The sequence below is a fragment of the Polypterus senegalus genome, chromosome 1 (assembly GCF_016835505.1).
Source record: "Polypterus senegalus isolate Bchr_013 chromosome 1, ASM1683550v1, whole genome shotgun sequence".
Taxonomy (NCBI): domain Eukaryota; kingdom Metazoa; phylum Chordata; class Cladistia; order Polypteriformes; family Polypteridae; genus Polypterus; species Polypterus senegalus.
Genome location: NC_053154.1, coordinates 121,840,015 through 121,855,653, shown reverse-complemented (window position 1 = coordinate 121,855,653; position 15,639 = coordinate 121,840,015). Strand labels below are relative to the sequence as shown.

General features: G+C 34.5%; 1 protein-coding gene across 1 annotated transcript; it reads right to left on the bottom strand.

Moving 5' to 3' along the window:
* Positions 1–2,361: 2,361 nt before the first annotated feature.
* ccnl1a (cyclin L1a) lies at positions 2,362–14,226 on the bottom strand. The gene is made up of 11 exons (XM_039757211.1): positions 13,907–14,226; positions 13,460–13,534; positions 12,255–12,364; positions 6,273–6,393; positions 6,117–6,181; positions 4,793–4,892; positions 4,603–4,707; positions 4,366–4,507; positions 4,002–4,113; positions 3,360–3,458; positions 2,362–3,135 (listed from the first exon to the last, which is right to left on the bottom strand). The coding sequence occupies exons 1-11, from the start codon at positions 14,144–14,146 to the stop codon at positions 2,787–2,789; spliced, it is 1,518 nt and encodes a 505-aa protein (XP_039613145.1). The 5' UTR covers positions 14,147–14,226; the 3' UTR covers positions 2,362–2,786.
* Between the last annotated feature and the right edge of the window lie 1,413 nt (positions 14,227–15,639).

The window sequence follows — 15,639 nt, the reverse complement described above, 5'->3', positions numbered from 1 at the left end:
TATCACACCACTTTTTGAATGTATATTAAAAACCAATGTCAAGTTTGATTACATAAAACATTGTGTCTAACCTGCATCTGCCTTGTTTGTTATAGCCCTGGACATTTACACTTGAAAAAGGCTTTATGATTGCACATTAAAGATCTTCCTTCAACATTTTCACATTGAACTGAGCAACGAGAGCTCAGAAAGTACAAGCTACATTTGCATTACCATTTAAGGCATGTATTTTAATAATTGGAGATGCAATTGGAAACTCAATTAACTAGATTAAGGCAGCAGTTTTTCACAAAAGCATCTGCTGGTGCAGTTTCTGTTACACTAAATGTTTCATAAAATATTTCCCAACTTCTGTTTACATTTTTGACCATGATGATTAGCAGATCTGATTTTATTTCAATCCTGAGAATAAGATGGTTATTTTGAAGAACAAGTTCTGGCAATGTAGAGAGAGTGTCAAAGATTACCAATATATTTAAAAACCCATCATAACTGGCCATTAGTATGAGAATGGTTTCAGGAAACAATGCTTTCTACCTATAATTTTCAAGTGTTTTTTTTTTTTTTTTTTTAAAACGTAAGACCATTTCCTTATAAATTAGGCTTTTTTTGGGGGGGGAATGCAACAAATTCCGCTCAAAGATACCAAAGACATTTTGTTTACATTTTTTATAGATCTGACATTTCAAAAAATTCAAATTTTATAATATTGCAACATCTCAGTTTACAAACTTGAGTGAATGCAGTTTCCAGAGAGACTGGCATTTTTTAAGCAATATAAGATGCTATGTGTTACTTTAGTACGGAAATAGAAAAATCACCCCCCAAAAAAACACCACTTTTAAGCATGGACATGGAAGTCTAACAAACATGTCAAAAAATTTACATCCCAAATGCCAGAGCTAACACACTTCAGTTAAATGAAACCCTAGAGAATTGTGTGCATTTATAAAAGTTATGCAATAATTGATCATTAAGACATCTGTTAATGTGTAAGCCCGACAAATAAAACTGACTAGTACAAATGCCTATGGTACTTCACCCGTTTTTTGCCTATGTAATTAACAATGTCATAATGACCAATTCATTTCTGAATTTGCATATTTGGAGCATACTTCTGTTTTATATTAAGTGTAACACGACCTTTCAAAAAAAAAAAAAACTTAATTTCAATGCACCAAAAATAATCATGGCTTTCTTCACAGGTCTGAAAATTAAAAGTACACTCAAAAACTGATACAAAAACCAAGTGTGGGCCCAGTTACCTGACAAACTTAAGACATCAAGATACATTGAGTCCACTCTTTAAAAGCTTAACACAGCTTTCATCAATACCACATGCTTGGCTCCAGAGTTCATGTCCAAGGTGAAAAACCTTCAGTAAAAACTACACAATTTAGGTGAGCAATGCCAGAACCATAACTTCTGGACAATTATCAAATCTAAGTGATGATCTGGCCAGAAAGATCCAGGAAACAGGCTGAAATCAGTAAATCAAGAGGTCAAGCTTTACAAAAAAAAAAAAAAACAACGAACTGGCTATAAGTCTGTGCTATAATATTCAATATAAAAAATGTCAAATACATACTTTATACCTCTGCAGAGATGGTGGCCACAACGGTAAATGCAAAATGCACCATAATTACAAGCCTACTGAAACTCAAGCACTTGAAATAATTTTAGTATATAACCCATTGTGGAAGCTTGAAATGTCTTTTCACTAAAATGTAACGTTAAAAGTTTAAGTTAAAATATGCTCAAACTTCAGAGGACATTCAACACATCACTTGTTGAAACACATTCTCAGATGCGCATCACTCAGTCAACACTAAAGTGATCTACTGATGGCCTTGGTATACAGTATACATTGTATATGTACTTTTTAAACAATACACCTTAAAAATGAGGAATCTGGTGAAAATTCAAATCCCAAATATGATTTGGGTTAGCACGAACCCATATTTCAAGAGTGATAGAACCATGTATATTTTGAGACAGTCATGGTCAGATATGCTTTTTGTTTTACAGAAAACTTTTGTCAGAGAGAGAGAGAGAGAGAGAGACAGACAGAGAGACAGTGCATTTCACACATTTCACAAACAAACTACACATATAACCTACATAAATATATAAAAACCTTACAATGTCCGTTCTCCACAGAAGGGCTAAAGTTTGACACCATCATGAAAGTGCAAGATCAAGAAAAAGGTAAAACTTTCCACTTTGGCTTTAAAACCAACTTCTGTTCATAAACCATCTGCTGGGTAAACTTTGCCTATAGGCAATGAAGGGATGTCCCATTAAAAACTGCAAACTTCATTTCTGTAATGTCATTGTAAATATTGTTAAAAGTGACAGATGTATTTTAAAAATAAACACTTTATTGTGATTTCTTACTCGCATCAAAACAATATACCCTCAAGTCATGTCAATTTTTATTTTTGTAAAAATTGGGACAGTAACACGTGCAGACTTTAAAACCAGTGTAACTATTTCACCACATTTCTAACAAATAATGGGTTTAAATGCCTGCATTCAGCTGTAAAAAAATAAGATATACTTCTACAGAAACCTTTTTTATATCTGTACACTACATCTTTACAGACAAACGTTATACTTTTCTGGTATTAACCAATTCAACTGTGCAAAACTTTTAACATTTCCTGAACACAACATAGAAATTTTGCTTTTATAAATCAAAGCATGTCATTACTGCAAAAAACATTTTTACAATGAAAAATGTGAAGTTCTTTGCCTATATTAACAACTTCCTCCAAACAAACCATTCAGCGCCTATGCCTGCTGTGGCCTGAATGACTGCTATGATGTTTGTTTTTATGTGTGCGATCATAGGACCTTGATCGCTCTCTTCTTTCTCTGTGGTGTCCTCTTTCATGCTTGTGCTTTTTACTGTCTGAACGGTCTCTTGATTTGCTCCGAGATCGCGAGCGGCTTCGGGACTTCTTCCTTTTATGACCGTGTCTGCTTGCAGATTTTAAATCATCATTTCGGTGTTTTGATTTGAGATGAGGAGAGGCATGGTTCAAGTGACGACGAGGCGTTATACTTCTGCTGTGGGACCTACTTCGAGAACGAGAACTGTATGTTCCAGAACGACTTCTTCTGTTATTGTAGCTGTAATAGAAGGGAGGGGAGAGGAAAAAAAAAAAAAAAAACTCAGTAATGTGCACCTTGATATACTGCAAGGCTTGTATGAACCATGAATTTTATCTTGCATAACAACCTAATTAAGAGAACAGGGTGCCTCATATTCAAGTTTTAAACATTCAGATATTTTTAAGACCGGTGCAGATGTATTTAGCCTCTTTAAAGAAAAACAGAATTTAAAGTTTACTTACTGTCTCCTTGGTGATCTAGAACGAGATCTTGATCTTGTTCTTGATCGAGATCTACTCATGCTTCGGCTATTCTGACTTCTTTTGCTTTCTTTTCTAAGACTAGAAATAGAACATTTAAGTCACCAACAGTTTTAAAACCTTTTAACACCTTAAATAAAGGTAAATGTTACAATTCAGATGCTGATAAAATGTCAAGTATTAGGTGTTAAATTATAAAAATGTAGCCAGGTGTACAAGGCAATAAACACATCCATTGTGTTTTATGACTATCATTTATCAAGAGGTAAAATGTAAACTAAAACCACTACCTTTGCCACATCAGTCAAAGCAAGAGCAGTACACAAAGGCAGAACGCTAACAAGACATTTTCAGTACTCAAGTTGCAGCTAAACAGCACTGACAAAAATAGCAGCTTTTAAATAATTTCTAATATGCTTAAACATTCAGTGTCTGCACCCATAATAAGCATGGCAATAATTTGATTACCACTTAAAATTTAAGTGCAAGTTAAAATTCCAGTTAAGGAGAACTGGAAAAACTGCAACAAATTCAAAAAGAGATTCCCATCAACTTAACTTAAAATACAGTCAAGTAGAGAAAGATGCATAATTACAAACAAATGACAGACGTCTTAACACTAACCCATTATGAGGACTTTTGGAGCTTTTCTGTCTTTCTTCAGGCTCCTTTTTTATTGTTTTGACATTCTGCACACATGGGGATTTTTCATCTGTTTTAACCTCTCTGGGAGAAGCTGAAATAGAAGAGAAAAAAAAAAAAAAGATTCAAAACTAGCAAAGGCATTTTAAGCTGTTTCACTGATATCTATTTTGTACTACTTCAAGTTTCTGTCCTGTGTTACTTAACACCAATTAAGAGCCACCACACACACGACACATTAAAATGCAGAACTGTGACTTGTTTAAGCCATTGCAGGAATGATCACAATTCAAAGAGACAAGCTACACAACACCTTAGACATTTTTTTCAGCATTCAAAAACTTACATGGTTTAGACCCAGGAGAAAATCCGCCCAGGTTTGACAAAGCAGGAGTTCCATCAGGGTTTAGGCCTTTTGCTTTCAGCTTTGCTTCCTGAAGGGCAACTTTCCTCTTTTCAACCTCTTTTTCAAGAAGTTCATAATTTGGCTGAGGAAGAAAAATTTGCATAAGTTATTAAAAAAAAGCAAAAATATAAAAAGGAATTGGAACATATCCCACTTTGTGCACAAATAAAATCTTACTTTCTTTCTAGTGTATAGCTTTAAGGTGGTAATGCAAATCTCTTTAATTTCATCTTCAGTAGCTCCAAACAACAGATACCAATGCGGCCTTGTTGGGAGGGGAATCTAAATGGGGTTTGGGAGAAAAAGAGGTGGTCATTATAATTGAACAGAAAAAAAAAGAGAGACCTTAAAGAATTATAATACTTGCCTGAAGAGCTCTTGCTGCAAGGTATATGCAAGCACAAGCAATTGTTTCTGCCTCAAATCTTACAAACACATTTGTTCGAAGAGTGTCATTCATGTAGTTCCTGCAAAACATTACATTTTTTTAATCATGACTACCACTAACACTGCATTACTATGTCAGGAAACTCAGTTTAACTTGTCCTTTTGTCTTCTCAGTTAAAATATGACCAAAGATAATCAGGCTCCAAACTGACATCTATTAACTAAAAGGAAAGGTTAACTAGAAAATTAGTCAAACTTCCATTAAAGAGATTAAAATCAGAAAGTCACAAAATTAATGAAGTTTGTTTATTCAAGTTCCCATAATAACCTATTAAAAATAATCCTTTGGTTTAATCACTCACATTATAAATATGGTGACTATATTTTTAAAATTCAGCATATAATTTACTTACATTTCTTTTTACTGAACTATGACAATTCAGAAAAAGAAAAGCTAAAGCAAATTCAAAGTACCTTTACTGTCTTCTGACTAAACAGCACCATTTCAAATTAACATGGGCTGTGCAAGTATAATGCAGATTGCCTAAAATGCATTTCAATTAATGTACCTAAATTTTACAATTACCTGTCAAATTATGCATAAGAAAAAATCTGAAGATATACTAGTACAAACCAAAGGTCTCTACCCCCTAAAAGTACGAAAAAAATGCTAAAATAAAGGCCTTAAGAAATGAGTGTAAAGTTCATTCTAAAAAAAAAAAAAAAAAGGGTGGTAACTGAAGCTGAACTTTTTCGTAAGCAGATATTCTGCTAAAAATTTAAATGTTCACAGCAAGATACATGCTTTCAGCAAAAACATTTAGGTTTTTTTTTTTGTTTTTAAACTGTGAAAACTTTAAATGTAAGACAATGCATTTAACAAGTCTACATTGCTACATTAAAAATAAGTTACACAGCTGGAAGCAAAAATACAAATCCTTTGACACCCCCAAGAAAACAAGATGATGCAGCCAGATGAACAAGGACCCCTTCAGTGAATCTCGGATGAGAGCTTGCTCTGGATTGGCTGGAGAGAAGGGCAGCCAATTAGGAGATTCCTGAGGTCATGTGGCAGAAGGAGCAGAGTTCTTTCTATGAGACTTACCATCATGGACTACCCTTTAATTAAAGAGTAGAAAAAAAGGACAAGTTAAACTGAGTTCTCATGACAATAAAATACAAGCTACTTGTCAAAAATACTGCTTGAAAAAACAACTGAAAGTTGATGTTAAATTAGGCTACAGGATTATTTTCTTAAAAATTTGCTTAGATGTATTCATAAAAAAATACAAAAAAAAACTCACCATGCTGTTTGAACAAGAGTTTGATTTTTCTCACACTCGAGAACTTGAAGATACATCACTATAATCTGAAAAAAATAAAAAAAATGAAGCACAACTGTCTACAATATGTTCCAGTATCATTAAAACTATAAGTCTTTTCTTATTTGTAATGCTCACCTTATGTGGATGCTTGACATGAACGCAGAAACCCAGTTCCTTCAGAACTCTTCTCTCAGCTTTTATTACTTGATTTTTGGTATTAATGTAGCTCTGATCAAGTATCAATGGGGTTGCTGTCCTAGTTTGCAAGAAAAAAAATCACATCTGTTCGCACTCAAGAAGACAGATTTTTTGCTGTTATTTTCCCCTTCAACCAACTAAAGGCAACAGAACCTATTTTTTCAACTCCTGTAACTACATTCAAAGCCTTTGTTTTATGCTGCCCAACAGACAAATTTAAAGATGTTAAATTTTAGCATATCCACACATGCAAGTATGAAAGTAATTCTATAGCATTTACTATTACATACATGAAATAACTATTTTGACTACAAAACAGCAAAAACAACTTTCCTAAAATTTCAAAATGTACTATAATCATTAAGATGAATTCCTGAAGCACAACTTTGTGAATAAACCCGAGGTCTTTGAATATACCAAATACATTAAGACTATTCCACAAGTTTTTTTAGGAAATCCAGCACTTAAAAGTTCCAAATTTTTCATAAGCCAAGTTCACCACCAAAATAATACAGCATAAGACCATTTTTTTCATAAATACAGAAAAAAATGTTACAAACATTTAGCAAAACAATTAAGCTCATTATTATGAAACTTAAAACAACTTAGCTTAAAATTATGCAATAAATCTGATGTTCTGATACCCATAACCCACCAAAACAACCTATATGAATTCAACCCACTCTGACAAGCTTATTCTCTTGCCCCTACACCCAACAATCCACCCCCAAAAAGCAAATTACCATGAAAGATTGTGAATAAATAGTGTACTGCTTTTTAACAGCATAACACATCTGAAAATCAAATGACTGTGTCTAACTTAGTGCTACCTATAAAGCCTATTAGTCTTTTATTATTCATTTCCATCTTTAATGCACATGAACAAAACATACTAATATGCTATCGACATTTAAAAATCAATCCTCAAAAATATATAAATAAGCAGAAAACAAAAGTCACTAACAGTGATGTACTCAAATTTATAAACTATTCCTACATTTTAAAACAAATTACACAGTGTGACATTTTGGTCCAATGATAAGCACAGCTGCCTTATGTGTTTGAGATGTGGGCTTTCATCCAATATCTCAAATACACGTGTTTTGCGAAGGGCCAACGCTAAACCATTTCCTTTTTGAGGAGTTGTGGATGTGTGTGCACAAAAATAAGTTACACAACATTCAACCTTGTGATTTTTTTCTCCTCTATAAAGGGACTAAATACATATGTATGAAATACTGCTTGGCATGACTTTCACACAAATGTAGTACCCACGGCTCTCCCCTTGCGTACTATACATAAACCCCTAGCAACCCTAAGCTAGAAAGGCAAGAAAAATTGATGTATACATTACATACATATGAGGAGTGTACGAGTCATCCATCCATTATTTAAACCATAAAAATTCAAACTTGTGTTTATGAAGGGCCTTGGGTCTATCCTGGTAACATCAGGCACAAGCTAATATCCAAACTTGTCAAAACACCAATTATATGACCACTAACAAATACATGACCTGGTGATTCATTGAAACTTTGATATGGGCAGAACTCATTACATGATGCAAGAAAATTACTTTTTCACACCTTTTAGGATCATAAAATACCTTTTGTTTCAATGATTAAAATCTGTCTGCTGATGTAATATCAAGTTATTATATTTTAGGAGATTAAATAAATATAACTGTCTAGAGCCCTGCTCTTTGCATAAAACATAAGAACCAAGAAACACAAAATACTGATAAAGAGGTCACAGTTTTACCATGGACCGGTTACCATTTGTTGTATCAATGCACAATTTTGCATTTTCAGTTTTAAATTATTTGCTTACTAAATTAAATATATTTTAAGGCATTTTAATTTTTTTAAACTTTTTACAAGTCTTGGCACTAAGCCTGTCATATAATGGCATCATACCAGAGAAAACAAATATGCTAAGTTTTTTTATTTAAGTACAACAAAAATGGATATACAAAGAGAAAAATGGTTTCTAAACTGAAATCTGAACTAAGAATTTGTAATACAGATTACAAAGTCTTTAGTCAAAACCATCCACCTTTCAGTTAAAGCACTTCAGATGTTGTCCTCTGATTGTCACAACATATCAGTAAATAGCAAATTATGTCAAAGAACCCCTCCAATGTTTGATCAACCACCAATGGCATGTAAACTTATATGCAAGCTTCACAGTAAATATTCTGTAAAACCTTCTTTAATCTAAATATAGCACACAAGATATGCATGGGCAGAGCCATCACAAAATTACATCCAAAAGGTCTGTAATCTCAAATCTACTGCAACCTATGCTTTTTCCAATATACTAGGAATGTAACATGCATTAACTGCAAAGTCTTACTTACTGTACTTAGATATGTGAATGTGTGCATACAATATACTGCTATAAAGACTTTGGCATATAGCACTACCAGGACAGCAAAGACAAAAGCTTAGAATAAGATACAGGAGTTTCCAAGACGCTTTTCATCAGCGGCCAACCTGAACAACCCCGATTCCAGTGACCCGTTCACAGACCACTGGCTTCTCCTTGAGGGGTGGGGGAACAGCGACACTTCATTCTCACTGTTGCCATGCCGACAGCTTCATCTCTACGTACCATTCCACATCACCCAGGCTGTGGTAAATGTAGCTGGTTGCTGTTAGTTGGTTGCAAGGGAAAAAAGAACCAAAGTTAATAACAAAAATACTTTAATTATGAACAAGTCATTAAGTGTTGATTTCTGCTCTGAGAGCACTTTAGCTACACTGAAAATGTACATATCACACAGTTCAAAACTTTTTACTTTATATTCCTCTAAAACAATACCACATGGCAGATGCTGACATTAAACCCCCATTAAACAACCCTTAGCATTTTTAAATATGTGATAAATGCTTTTTGTTTTTGTACCTGTATTCAAATTTCATATACAGTATCCACATTAAAATGTTCACATTGGAAATTTATAAAGTTACCAGGTGATGGTCAGGTCCATTATAGGATGAAATGGTTAAGATTTCAATGTTTTCAGTTTTTGCAGTCTATAAAAATTCCTACTTTGTGGAATCAGTCATCAAAATCGTAGCACTAAATTTTAGACCCACTAAATATTATAAATATACTTCTCACTTGTTTCTACAATAATTGCAATGCATTGCGTTTCAGATGTTAATTTTAAGCTCTAAAGAATAGTCAGTTCATTAAATGCCCTTAAACTGCAAGGCAGCCTGAGCTTTCACATAAAGCCAAAAAGGTCATGTACTGTATATCTTATACTAAAAATCTCACAAAACTTTAATAAAAAGGTTTGGAAGGGAGAGTTCAATAGTCGTCAAAACATCTCAAATTAAAGTAGACAAACGTCTCGAAAACAAAACATTGTGCCGAGTGTGCTTTTTTTTTTTTTAGGTAACACTGACTGAAAAGGGATATACTCCTGTTTTGCCCCAGCTATATTAAATACCTAGCACAGACTTTACATAACTAAATGTAACAAAACCAGATGAAGCAAATAATTTAGTAAGACATAAAAGTATAATCATAATTATTAAACTGCAAAACGTTAACCAGAGTCTCTTAAGGTAATTTATTTTATTTGACGCAAACCAATATATTTTTAACAAATGTGGATTCAGCACTGAGACCACACTGTAGAAAAAAATTAACCGGTCAAGATTCAAGTACTCTTTGAACTTGCATGAAAAAGTGTTATTAAAATCTCAGATGCCCGTCTAAAAATTATAGCAAACATTCTTAGACACAAGTTTGAAATGTTAAAATATACCCAAGGAAGCGTTTCAGCTACGTGTGTATGTGCGGACTCCAAATACAAATGACTAAACTGTCTTCATCTGGATGTCTCAGTATTGCAGTATTGCAGCGTGTGCTCTAACAAGTAATGAACAAATGCCAAGGCACAGTATGAATACAAGAATCCACAAGAAACAAAAGTAAAATTCTCTCCTAAACTACACAAATATCACCCCCACTTCAAATTCTACTGCAAAATGTTTACAAGCATTTTGTTTTAGTAAATTTGTGTTACAACCAGATAAACCAAAACCTAAAATTAAAACATGTCAATGAATGTGTAAAAATGACAAACTACAGATTACATACAAGAGCCTGTTCTGGGACCAGTTCTTTTTCCAAGTATATCCTGCCAGTTTGTACATTTTTTAATAACTATAACACCCCTCAACAAGGTCACTCAGCTAATACCCAAATCTATCTAACCCTGAAACATAATGATGACGATACTCACTACAGTCTTTATCTGCCCCGAGGATATCAAATGTTGGACGATACCAAACTTTCCTCAACTAAATCCTCCATCAACAGCATCAAAAGCAACCTTAGTCCCCTAACTCCATACATTAGGAAGTCTGTTACTAACCTTGATTTTACCTTTGACTCAGGTTTCAAACTTGATAAAACGGGTAAATGCTTTGTTCAAATATTAGCTTTTTTTTTTTTTTTTAATCACTAAAGTTAAACCATTTCTATCTTTTAATGATCTGCAAAAGCTTATTCATGGTTTATTTCATCCTTTTTAGACCACATCTCCCCTGTATCAGCTTCATTTCAACGGCTCCCTGTGAAACACAGGGCGGACTTTAAAAAAACTTTTTTTGTTCAAAGCCTTGCATGGGTCTGCTCCACCCTAATTCCCTGATCCCCTCTGTCACTACTTAGCCACCAGGTCTCTCAGATTCACTAGTCAACTATTACTGTCTGTTCCACACACAGACTTGAAGCTGCAGGGTAATCATGCCTTTGGTATAGTGGTTCTTTGGCAACGAAGAGTCTGACTCAATCAACAAGATTAGCTTCCAGAATTCATTTACATCACAGTTAATATCTTAATTTGGTATTTACTAGCTTTTAGGTTGCACTGACAGTCTAGCTAACTTTGTAGTTTTAACTTAGTTCCAAAATAAATGTTTTTTTTATCTGTTAGGCACACTACTCTTACCCGTTTATTGCTTTTGCCTTTTATTCTATTATAATATGCTTTTTACTACATCTTGTGTGTAGTATTTTAAAGCACTTTTAAAACAAATAAATTCACCGAATTGCTATAAAAAAAAAAATTTACATGACACTATCAAAACACAGGACTGAGCAGTTTTATTTAACGATACTCCAACAGTTTACATCACACGATGTGGAAAACTAAGGAAAAGCTCATTACGTAGAGCAATCATAATCATCACAACTAATGTTAATGTCCAGAAAAATTACATCATGTGGTTTTGTAGCGTTTTCTAATTCAACCACCGACAATAAGTTTTGGAATTTGGAAACGTATAAAATAAACTGTCGAGGGGGTGGGACAAAAAAACATTGCGGAAAAGTCTAATTTAAGTGTATTTCATTGGTACATTTTTTGGCTCACTCAAACTTACTTTACAACTCAGATTCAACACAACATTTGAGAAACTTGGCTTATTCTTTTAGCATTAACTTCCCTGACATTTACATCAGCTTTTTTGGCTTACGATGCAAAAACACAATACCATCTTAAACCTTAACTGAATTTAGGGATTTTTGGTTTAAGTCGTGCAATTTTGAGTGGGCTGAAAGAAACTAATTGTACAACTTGCGTAAACATACATACCCCCACCCCAAAATACTCTCTCCCAACCCTAAAATGTGCAGGTTTTTAAAAATGGACAGAGGGGCATCCAATTTTCTACAAAAACACTTTATCATTGTTATTTATTGCGCATATTACCATCACCTTGTTACTTTACAAACTCACTTATTTGCCATCCTAGTTTAACACATTTGTCAGAAAGTGCAATTTCATTTTAAAATGTAAAGAATGAATACAACTGCACCCTTGGGATGATTTTCTTTTCTAATGTATTTAACACCCAATTAAAGCATGGTGCTAACCAGTATTTAATAAAAGCTTACCTTTTTCCTCTTAACTGCCGAAGATGATGAAAAACGTTTATTACATCTCTTATACGCCTTGGTGCTTCTTCTATTTTGGATGCAAGATTGACACAAGCCATGGCAACAATCTGAAAGCAAGTCATTTTAATTAGGCAACTGTTTTTTTTTCCCTTCCTCATCACACAACAGGTGCAATTATACAACACAGACAAAACTAAACTTTACACATGCATTAATTTCAAAATAGATATACCCTCAAATTAATCAAAGCAAGATTCTTGACTATACAGCTCAAGCACTACTCTCAAAGCAAAACTGAAACTTGGCATGATATAAATAACTAACTATGAGCTGAGCAGGAAATGTATTTGTAATACTAACATGCTCTCCTTTTTTGGACTCTCTTATGGATAAACTAAGACTGTTCATTTGTTTAAACATTAGTGACCATGTTGGGCAGTCATGCTAAAAGAAAGCAGTTAACTGAAAGTAAAAAGTTTGCAATCCAGTGTATGGCTCACTAAAATATCTAAACTACTATAGGCCGTTTGTTAAGGGCCTTTAAAATTAACTTTATTCAGGGAGACAAGGGCAATGGAAAACTAATCGAACATCGAATTTGCCAACCGGTTTTGATACATTCAAAACAAAACTTCAAATAAAAATGTTACATTAACTCCCATATAAAAAATAAAGTCCTTACTCTTTCTCAGTACTAAGCAGAAAATGTTACATGTAAAAAGGCAAGATGGCAGTTAACTTTCCAAACTCAGAGGAACCTACAGAATACTGTATTAACATGGTATCGTGACACTCTATGCCGAACCCACCTTCTGTAGACCAACGAACGAAATAAGGAATAATTTGACTATGAAAATTGTGTGAATTAACTGTAATTTGCACCTGTAACTTCAAACGAAGAACTGATCAATGTTACCGGAAAAATTACGATTGGTCGACTTAACGGTTTACTCTACGTTGTAAAATAAATATTAATGTTTAACATGGCCATGATGTGCATACCAAAAATAACAGATCTAAAAGTAACACACAAAAAAATGATACTGAGAAAGCTTAATACGTTGAGATGTTTTAACAGTTAGCTCCCTAGTGTTATCTTGCTACAAAAAAAAATTAGGCCTTCCATGACATAAGGAGAGGGCGCACACCGTGAACATTTTAGATCACGCGGTCTACTTTATGTTGATTAAAAAAACACTTACCTCAAAGCTGTGTTTGACAAAAGATTTAGAGTAGAAAAATCGATGAAAAAGAACCTGTCCAGTAGCCATTGCCACCTAAAGAATGTGGGGATGGAAAGAAAGTAAAAAACTAATTTGAATAACTAGTACACATTTGCGGCCTGCAGATTCCATTTTCAGAACCTGGCATCCGCCATTTTGTTGTAATAATGGTACCATTTTAACACGGTCCACATATACGGCGAACAATTTCCTTAAAATATCGAGTTACTTTTATTACTACAACGCGTTAAGTTACACACTGTAAAAATACTTTCATACCTAATTAATTCTCTTTACAAAAATAGTCAGTAAAGCCTTAAAACAAAATACACATAAAAGCAAGGCTATCGGTAAACTAATATGACCAATATATTTTTACACATATACGTTAATTCACTTCAGATTTCAAGTTTATACACTACATACCTGCGGTAATCGCAGCAGGATACCGGCCGACTGAATCAACTCGCAGCCAAGGATTCGCAGGTCAGTTTCGGTATGGAGGTCGAGGCCATCCAGCATAGATGGGGTAGGCGAAAGCCGCTCCTCCGGGATAAGAGAATTATCAATAGTGAGGTAGACCTCCGAATACACCTTATCCCCTATAAGAATGCCTTCGTTGCTGTTAGAAGAGTTTGAAATCACAGGCGGGGGAGCTGACGCCATCTTCTATACAACACAGCTACTAAACGAAAAGTCGTCGACAGATCGCCGGGGAGGAAGAGACGCCACCCGTGACGTACTAATGCGCACCGCCTCATCACCCACTCCCTCTAGTTCATAGGACTATGTAACGCCGCGAGACGAAGTAGCAAAGCCGGGGACTCTTGCGTAATGAAGAAAGCAGCACTGGTGATGTCTGAGAAATGCATTGTGTGTGAGAAAACAGAAGAGGTGAGGTCTCAAAAGTGCTTTTTCGTGTGACAAGTACCCCCAAAAGTTTTCCACAGCCGCTTAGTTCTCTTAACAATAGCGGTGTGTTATAGCCCATCACGGTGCATACAAAGTAATTAAACATCTTTCATGTGAGATCCCTGATGCCTGTTATTTTTCTGAAAAAAAAACATAGTTAACACAAGGGTTCTGCGAATACAAGTTTTTAATGAAAAGGTCATGCGACGCATAGTTTAAAATCTACTTATTTTGTTCATGTAAAATAATCTGACATTGGTCATTGGAGAACAGTAATGATTAACATAATTCAAATGTCTATTGTACCATCCCTACTCGATTAAATGGTGCATCCTTATGTTTTCTATATTGCCGTTTATCACGGTTTCATAATGCATTCCATTGATCTAAACAGAACAAAAATTATGTTTGTCCAATACATTCATCCAGCCCTGATTCATCCATCCATCTCCTAAACTCGCTTTATATAGTAAAGTTCAACGGGATGGCAGTAATAACACACTGACTTGAGGAAACCCGAACTGGGAGTTTTATTTCGAATCAACAAACCCTCTAGATATGGCCCAAACCTTTTTTTATATGGCCACATGAAACACCCGATAAACGCCTTGTTGTCTAAGTCGATCCCGTCCGCCTTCACACCTCACTCTTTCAGAAGAACCTCGTTGCTTGCGCCGGCTCCTTTAACTGCACTTCTCACCGTTATCAATCTTGTCCCAGGACACGCCAATACGTCTCAGCAGCTAACTTAAATATGTATAGTTTTGTTCGTATGGAAAAAGACATGCAAGTTATTGATTGTTACAATACCTTTATTAACTCAAAAGAATGCCACATGGCACTTCTAGTAAATGCTCAAACTGCTGGCCTGCATTATTTTCACATTCTTGTCCTTTACTTGCTACACTCAAGCACACTTTATTAATAAGACAAACAATACAAATTAATAGTACAATCATTTAATTGATTAATTCTGTTTCAACTGTAAATCTACTTTTGCCCACCCATGTATATAAGATAATCAAAAGTTGCAATACTGTCACATAATTATATCCTAAGTGTTGGAAAAGCGTCTTTTAAAAGGCTTAATCGTTAGCCCGAACATGAAACAGGTCTAAATGTAGCGCCTGTATCAGTTTTCCTCTTCTGTCTGAAGTGCTGAAGAAAAACAATGGAAATGAGCAGACAGTCAGACAGACAGACATATAGATAGATAGATAGATAGATAGATAGATAGATAGATAGAT

Coding starts and splice junctions, on each gene's coding strand:
- ccnl1a (XM_039757211.1), bottom strand. CDS start 14,146: ATGGCGTCAGCTCCCCCGCCTGTGATTTCAAACTCTTCTAACAGCAAC. Junction 12,365..13,459: donor TTGTCAAACACAGCTTTGAG/GTAAGTGTTTTT, acceptor ACTTGCTTTCAG/ATTGTTGCCATGGCTTGTGT. Junction 3,459..4,001: donor TCCAAAAGTCCTCATAATGG/GTTAGTGTTAAG, acceptor TTCTATTTCTAG/TCTTAGAAAAGAAAGCAAAA.